General features: G+C 35.8%; 1 protein-coding gene across 7 annotated transcripts; it reads right to left on the reverse strand.

Moving 5' to 3' along the window:
* Nucleotides 1,517–8,960, reverse strand: LOC109823739 (probable anion transporter 7). Of its 7 annotated transcripts, XM_020390101.1 has the most exons (6): nucleotides 8,903–8,960; nucleotides 8,660–8,716; nucleotides 5,767–5,887; nucleotides 5,109–5,142; nucleotides 4,979–5,001; nucleotides 1,517–3,359 (listed from the first exon to the last, which is right to left on the reverse strand). In XM_020390101.1, the coding sequence occupies exon 6, from the start codon at nucleotides 3,215–3,217 to the stop codon at nucleotides 1,892–1,894; it is 1,326 nt and encodes a 441-aa protein (XP_020245690.1). In that variant the 5' UTR covers nucleotides 3,218–3,359; nucleotides 4,979–5,001; nucleotides 5,109–5,142; nucleotides 5,767–5,887; nucleotides 8,660–8,716; nucleotides 8,903–8,960; the 3' UTR covers nucleotides 1,517–1,891. The 7 variants fall into 7 exon arrangements, with proteins under 7 accessions (XP_020245690.1, XP_020245687.1, XP_020245686.1 ...); XM_020390098.1 differs by lacking the exon at nucleotides 5,109–5,142; XM_020390097.1 differs by lacking the exons at nucleotides 4,979–5,001; nucleotides 5,109–5,142.

Consider the following 8,960-nt stretch of genomic DNA (forward strand, 5'->3'; position numbering starts at 1 on the left):
AAACCTCCACCACCACTTAAACAAAGAAAGAAATCCGTCTAGATCGATTTGGCATCCATGCTTTCTATAACATTTGCATTTACTATCAATTGTTATAACCAAAAAATAAGAAAAGTAAAACCGGCTAGGCGCCTAGGCTCTAGACGCCAGGTCTAACGCCTAGGCCGCTTAACACTTTCTATAACCTTGAGAATAATGATAACTATACTACTCTCTCCTACACTACTTCTACACTATATGGGGAAGAAGTGTGGGCTTCCTTAATAGGTCATCAATTTAAAAAAAAAATTGAAGAGAACAAACTCCACACTTTTCGCTCTCATAATGTAGTAGTGTAGAAATAGTAGTGTAGTTATCACTACTCTATAGATAAAGCTAGAAGCTTTATCCCAATGAAATAATGAGCTTGAGCTTGTGAAGTACATCTAGAGTTGTACTGCTAAGCTCTAGGGCTCACAGAATTTATTCTAGTGATTTGAGGAACTTAATTACAATTACCAGCAAAAAGAGCTTCCTTCCTTGGTACCTGCCAGCGGCGGATTTGGCAATTGCGAAAAGTATCCCATACAATTTACAGATATCATTTGGAAATGATAAGAAATTACTAAAAGCTTTTTAAGTAAAGTTTATATGCAGAGGCAGCAGAAAGTAGATTCGGCGGAAGATATCGATGTGTGTTTCATTGATGGATGTAACATCTGAGTACATGACTGGAGGGAAATCTAAGAATCCCTCTAATAAAACAGGGAAAAAAAACACAATAAACTCAAGATGAAAGAACTTGAAACGATAATGTTTGGTTTACTTCCCTACTATTTTCACTAAAGAGGTAGGATGGATGAAGATTGATGAAGTTATGCGTAGTGGAAGATGGATCATCGTCAGTTAACACTTGACAGCACAGACGCACATTGAGCAAAATTGAAGGTTGATTATAACGATAAAATTGAATATCCTGCTTATCATAAAACTCTATCCAGTCGAAGATAATGAAAGGAGATAACCCCTTCTTTACAGTATGCCAACCTGTTTGAAGACACTACTAGGTATCTCATCTAGTTGAAGACATTGTAAGTGTCATGATTTGCAAAAGCAATATAGTTGTCATAAAATTACTTTAAACATATACTATAGCATATTATTCAAATTTCTCTTCTTTTCCTAATCAATTTGCCAAAACTCTGTCACCGAGCTGCAGAACTCAGTTCATGAGCAAGAAACTTAAATTGAAAAGGAGCAAAGCAGAAGAAATCCCAAAAAAAAGAGTACCTTATTGATGGCCAAGAATAACTTATAGAGGATCATAGAAAGTGCAGATACGCCCAAAATAGGCTACTGAGAGTGTGCTTGAGTCCACCAGCAGCAGCAAGGCTCGTCCTGCATAAATATTGACCGTGCCGTGTTGATATGGAACGGCAACGGTCATACACTTTCTTTCACAAATCACAACTACTTCACCTTGATAAGGTCGTCACTAAGGCTTGATATTTTCGATATTAAAGAAGTTACAGCAAAATAAGCGTCCATTAGAGGAAGCCCATGTATTTGAGGCCAATTTATTTTCTTGATGAAGCGTAAAGCATCCAGACATAAAAGCAAACAAACTGAGTGTTACAAATGTAGTTACACAAGAATACAAAAAACCAACAACATAGATTTCCATGAACTTCTTGTAATTTTCAGCCTTGATATAGCTGTTTAAGTGGATTGCATTTCTTAAGCTTGTTCCATCACAAACTATGCTCCAAAGTACAGCTACACCAACTGAATTAAAAAAATGAAATCAATATCCCAATATAGGATGGTGATATCATCTAACTGAAGAATGATCTTAACAGGAATTTGCCAGAGTGGGCCTCTGGTAAAAAAAAAATGCCCACTGTGAAGTATGTTAGTCAAAAATTCTTTCCCCTGTCGAGAAAATCATGAAAAAGATAGAGCTGATTATGCAGAGATATCCTGGAATGAAGAATACTGAATTCCAACTCTCAGGGCTCGAGAGATCCACATTGGCAGCCTTAGCAGAATCAAGAATCTTTCCTGTAAGACTAACACCTACTATACCAGCCAATGTCCCTGCTGTATTAGAAACTCCCATCACAATCCCTGCATATCTTGGAGCAACATCCATATGATTAACCGCGAATCCAGCTCTTCCAAGAGCCAAAAAACCTAGAGAAACTGAAGAACAAAACACAGTCCCTGTGGAAGTTCTGAACATAGGGAGCGCCATTAAAGCAAAGGAAGCAACGATAAACCCTACGGAGTTCAGCAGTTTACGAGTCCTGGTCACAGACAGTATTCTTCTTGTGATTAAATGATCTGCTATAACTCCGCCTATATTGGAAAATATAAACATGTTAAGGTAAGGCAGCATCTTTGATGAACCCATATCCTGAAGGCTAAGCTGAAGACCAAGCTCAAAGTATGTTGGCAGCCAGTTCATAAGCACATACAAGGCATAATGAAACGTGAAATTATTCACCACAATTGCCCAAACTGGCAAACTAAAGATAATTTTCTTCCATGGGATCTTAGCTGCTCGAAGAGAACTTACACCAGCCTTCACCTTTTCCTTTGACTTTGTTACTGGCAACAAAGTCTCCCCAAAACCAGCAGCTGTTGCCTTCGGATGATCAGAACGAGGAGGGTCGCTCGCACATTTCATCCACAGGATAGACCAAAGACCACCTAATGCAGCTTCAACCAAAAATACTGACTGTGGACCTCGGTATTTTACAAGACTTGGAAGAAGAAGCATGCCACCAGCTGCACCGAAATACATCCCAGAAGTCGTGAGGGATACAGATCTTGAACGTTCATGGGGAGGAACCCATTGTGCTAGAACTGTATGGATAGAGGGAAAGATAAAGCCTTGTGCGACCCCAACAAGCAATCGGGCAATTACCAGTAAGTAAACCTGGCTGGGATCCAATGGGATTAAAGCACATGTCAGGGACCAAAATACAAATGATAGAAGCAGAACTCGTCTTCCCCCTATCTTTTGTGCTGCCCATCCACCAGGAATTTGTGACACAACATATCCCCAGTAGAATGTAGAAAGTATCAGACCCTTGCTAGATTGATCAACGCCAATGGCATCTGCAGCGGCAGTATATGCTATTGAGAAGCCCATGCGCTCGATGTAGCAAACATTCGTACAGATGAAGGTCAGAAGAACAATCACATGCCGCTTTGGAAATTCCATTCTTGACATTTTAACTAATCTAGTCTCGAAACTAACATGTATTGGTATCCATATTCTGCTGTGATAACATAGGAAGTGTTGTTTCTTTCATTAATAGCAGAAACTCCCTAGCCCATATGCTCACTACTTTCTATTCTCTTGAGGAAACATCCTGTAAAGTTAGAAGCAGGGTTTAAACCATCTCTAACAAATAGTCAAAAACATGAAATTTAGGTGAAGATAATTCTGGAACAACATTTAGTAATCAAAATTTTCCTCCCTCCAAGCTTGAAAGAGGGCATTATTAAGCCTCAAGAAGGCAAAACAATAGTCAAAATCTGAAACAACAGAAATTAACACTTCCAACTATTAGCGAAAGTACCAGAACAATGGTTTGCATAAAATTAAATTATAGGCATGCATTAGTAGAGCAAAGAAAGGATAAGAAACCAGTAAATAAATTAGCTTTCTACTCAAAGTCACATCTAGGCTCATAATGCCCCATATTGTTTAAAGTGACCAAGTATGAGGGAAAGAACAAAATACGTGTATCCCCTTCTCGTCAGGACGGGAAGTATAAAAGATCCAATAGAAAGTATAAGCCAATGATGACTGCATTTAGTACATGTGATGTGGCTCAATTAACCTTATTCCAAGGTTTCTATCAATCAAATTTAGATGAGTACCTAAATCTTGAGATAATAAATTTTTAAATTTAACATCCTTTGTACATATGTTAACATATTGGAATTAGGAAAGCATGTAGAAGATTGAAGTTGATGTAGATGGTAGTTTCCTAAAGTTGAGAGTACAGTCACTAGATTTTTTGGCATGTGTCATTTGTGTACAAGAAACTTTATACAAGAAAGAACAGAATTATCTCAATATTAGAAGGAAGATTTGTCAACGGCACTTAAATTTTGTGTTCCTACTTGACAAAGAAATGAATGATATCCCAGTTAGCCTTAATACTGTGGAGTCACTCTTGTACATCTATCATACTTGTGTAAACATTTGAAATAGTGGATCTTGATACCTTCAACTGCAAAGAAAAGAGAAATCAGTTTAATTTTGTCATCCACTTTTTTGCTTTTTACCCCTAGTTAGCGAAGGCTTTAGATGGAGTGAACACTCAGGTTACTTAAATGCCCATTACTGACCATAAAGCCTGTGCAAGATAGGATCCTAATGCCCTTGATTTATCAGTACGCCTACACAACCTCCTTATTAGATACAAGGATATATAAGGGCCTTCACTGAGAGATTAAAAATCATAAAGAATGACTCAAGTCACAGACAAAATCAATCCCTGTCATGATAGATCAAATTAGGTACAAACATCTAGTTTGGATCAAGCAAGACACTACTCAACTCTAACCCACTTGCAACCTAGTTTAACCAGACAAATTCAAGTTTCCTCTCTCTACATTCATGTACAGCTCACATCAAATAATAGATTTGACTCAAGATTCCATGAGAAATGGAAACCAATGTGCTAGTGGACGTTTCCGTACCAAGATAATTGCATAGACTTGGTCTACTTTCATGTTAATCATACCAATATGGTAATATATATTAGAAAATGCTCATAAAATTGAGGGATATTTGCCAAAACCCAAAATTGTTAGCACAATCAGTTTACATGGCATCCAAAGAGCAATAACTTGAATTTTTTCAAATGCTCAGTTTTAGAGCAGACATTCTCAAATTTTATTTTAATACAAAATTCCTTGAAATACCAATCACATTTCAAGAAGCATCTTTGAAAATCAAGAAAGAGAAGTAATTGACCTTAGGTCACCAAATGTTAGCTCCTGAAAGAAGAAACAAGTGAAAATATTCAGATCTATAGTTCAATAGATCAAAAATATCACCAAATTTGAAATAAAAACCCTAAAAATATCAAAATTGAATGCAATACCTTGAGATTTTGATGCCGGCCGCGACGCTGAAATCTGCGTCACGGCGACGAGAAGGAACAAATTTGAATGAGATAGAGAGATTTTAAGGTCAACTGGAAATTTTAGGGCAGGTACTGAAGTGGAGAAAGAAGAACTGAACATTATTGGGTAGGATCCTAAATAGACTAAATATTTGCTCCGCTATCCTAAATAGATCTGGATTGATATTCATCATTTATCCCTATTCCCTCATAGGTAAAAACTTATATTTTAATATTAGGCTGCATTTCGAAAATGAGATCTGGATTTGGGAGGTTGATTCAATTGAATCTAGGATTTGAAATCCATGATTTGATTAATCCTTTGTTTGGATGTCTTTATTGAATGAAAGGATTTGAAATCTTTGATTTTAAAGCGTAGTGTTTGGATTCTTTATTATATATGAATTTGGATTTCAAATTAGTATTTTAAGAAAATTTACCCTCTTAACTCCTCTTCTTTTAATCAAATGCAATGAGATGTGTCAAATAGTAACAAAAAAAGAGTAAAACTAGCTATTTTGAGCAACGATCACTACATTTACTAAGTTTTTAGATCCATTATCCACCTTAACTTTCAAGACTGACAACAAAATGAAGATAACTCCACAAACAGACCAAGTATCTAATAACATATCACCATTGCATATCCTTAGTATTGAGAGATGTTAATAATGGATCAAGAAACAAGACATCATTCTTTCTCCCCCTCCTTTCTCTTCTCCGCTCTCAACTTCATGTCTCGAAGAACTTTTTGGATCCTACATTGCACAATTTAGCATCAATTAGTTTATGACACAAAAATACACATAGAAAGGTGACATTCCACTAACTATTACAAAAGAATGTATCATTGTGTTACTCAACCATGTGCCTTCATTCCCAAGGAAGAAAAAATGAAATGAAGAATAAATAAAGCTTCATGCCAAGGATTCTGTTAGGATTGCCTTTGCAGTGAAGTTTTAGGTACTTCAATTGAATTCAACCTTTCAAGATAGATAATTGCAACTTATATCAATATCAAAATGGTCTTATCTTTGACACTGTACAAGTTATTCATGGGAAAACTGTAGTTAAGCCCAAACTCCAATTGACAAATAACAATGATCAATAAGAACTATCAACTACTAGAGCTTGTCTAAGGGTGTGTTTGGATTTCATTGGGGGTAAGGGAAGTTAAGGGAAATAGAGGAGAGAAGAGAAGGGAGTTAAGGGAGTTCCCTTCTCCTCCATTACACCCCAATTTTGGGGCGAACAATTTTTGTATTGTTGGGGGTTGAACTAGGAGGGACTCTTCACCCCCATAAAAACTACCCAGACAGGGTGAATGTCTATCCTACCTTCCCTTCTCCCGTATTCACCTCAATCCAAATAGAGCCTAAAGAAGAAATAGAAGTAACTATACTCAGTAATGGGAAAAAAATATGTAGTGAGATTAAACAAATTTTAATGAAACCATAAAATATGGATAACTGAATATTTGGCAAGAAATGAAGGATATATACACACATGGAGAGTGATTATGCGCAAAAAGAATCCAGCAAATTTAGAGATGTCAATATAGAATCTTAGCTCGGCACAAGATTTGTGTGCATGTCTCACTCAAACTAGGAGAATGACTAATGATATATGTTTCACTTTCATATAGAATGCTCTTGAAATACTACTAAACAACTTGGGAGTAGAGAGCTAATATTGCAACAGTAATATCATTTTTACCACTTAATTAAGAAAGGTTCACAATGATATATAACAATGGAACAGAAGACACAAAAGTATGATATCTATATCATATCTGGCACATGGACAATACGAAAATTAATGTTTGCATATTGGCCATTCAAAGTTCTTCATCAGAGAAACATATTCATAATAGTTGCAGTTTCCTGAAATATCTAAAACAACTAGATTATGCTCATTCTTCAAAGTAAACTAATGAACACAAATATACAAATTCCTAATACATCTCAAATCCTTCATTAATTTCCAACCCAGCAATAAGCAAGACTATTTCCGTAGACCCTTTAATAACATATATAGTTCACCTTATCTTTAAACCATGCTAAATATAGAATTTCAAGATTGCACATCATTCGACCAGCTAAGCATAGTAAACAGTTATATGGTACTTCGGGGTGAGCTGATACTGTTCGACAATCCAGACTGCAAGAAACAAATAATCTAAACTTGCTTGTTCTTAATTTGAGTAACCGACTCAACTATATTTCTGAAATCATGCTGATAACCCAAAAAGTGACGAACCTCCAGTCCATATGCATGAAGGTTTTCTAGGATTCATATTAAGCCCTTATTCCATCTAGCTAAAATTAAATAAGAAAATTAAATGCAGACCCCAAAAAAAGAGTAACTTCAAATTAGTAATAGCAATGTAATCCAAAAACAAAATTCTCTTTTGCTTACCACTTGGATGGAAATGCAAAAAGGACCAAATGCAAAGTTAATAGTACGAACTCATGTCAAAGTTAAGAATAGGTTTAACTGTTCTAGGGTTTAAAACCGACATAAAAGAGGGGAAACTAGAGACTCCGAAGTTGTTCAATTACTGCCAAAAATCCTTTGAAATATTAATGAGTTTCCCTATAAAGGAAAGAATATTAACCAAATAATTGTTGGGTTTCTGATTTTGTTAGTTTGCAAGTATATTTACAGATTATCCACAAATAGATGATACAATAATGCCACTGAACACAGATATTTGTTAAAGTTGAAGCCTTTTATAAGGCTTGTGAGCAAACTTTCAAAGCTATCTACACACAACAAATACCACATTCTGCAGCTTATGTACTACAATTTCACATTTTTAGATTCCACCATATTCGCTATTTATCACACCTTACATGCTCATTTTTTGTACATCATGGACAACTAATACTTCATTACTTCAGAGGAAATATACAAATAATTGCTCATCATATCAAATTTTCTCAGGTATATTGCATTTGTATTTATTTCGTGCGATACTTACAAATGGAAATAAAGACTACAAATCTAAAGCTCTCCCCAGTAGAATTTATAAGTGTATTCCCACTCTTCTCTCCTCTCCTCATACCACCTCCTCATCCCTTCCTTTTCTTGCTCTCAGCTCTCTGAGCTTGTTAACAATGGAGGCTCAAAGAGGGAGGCAAGGTCCTCATCATATTTTCCTTGTTAAGAGTGTTATTCTCTCAGAGCCATGGAAGGGAGCTTGCTGATCAAAATGCCTACTACCCTAAAAATTATGTTATAGCAGTTCCTATAAATGCTTCGTGTTCTCTTTACCAAATCTCTTTCTGGATAATGATTACTTTTTAACTCTTTTCTCTCCTGATTTTATCAAAGTAATACATAAAAAATTAAGCATAATACATTAGCTCTCCGATATACTAGTCAACCAAACGGGAATCATACAAAAATCCACAAAGTAATTTCACATAAAAGCATCTCCAAAAAATCCAAAATTATGCCATAAAACTAAGGCCACTCAATCAACTAAAATCACAATAAAATGGAAAGGACAAAAAAAATGGCCATACCTTTGAGATGAGAGAAGCTCTTCTTGCTCGAATAAAGAGGATAACCTCAAATTTTACCTATAATTGCAATCAGTGACTGCCATTAGCAATACGCATTGTTAGGATTGCTAAATAATTGGTAAGAACCCATTAAAATCACCATACTCTAATGCATATTCATAATAAAAATCAACAAAAAATTAGAAATAATTGGTAAGTAATCAAATAAACCACGATCAGTTGGGGTGAGATCGAGAGCACTACCTTGATCTAGGGTTTTAGCCGCAAAGATCCCTAAACCCTAGCTCAGATCTAGGGTTTC

This window comes from Asparagus officinalis, chromosome 9 (assembly GCF_001876935.1).
Source record: "Asparagus officinalis chromosome 9, Aspof.V1, whole genome shotgun sequence".
In the NCBI taxonomy this organism is placed as follows: domain Eukaryota; kingdom Viridiplantae; phylum Streptophyta; class Magnoliopsida; order Asparagales; family Asparagaceae; genus Asparagus; species Asparagus officinalis.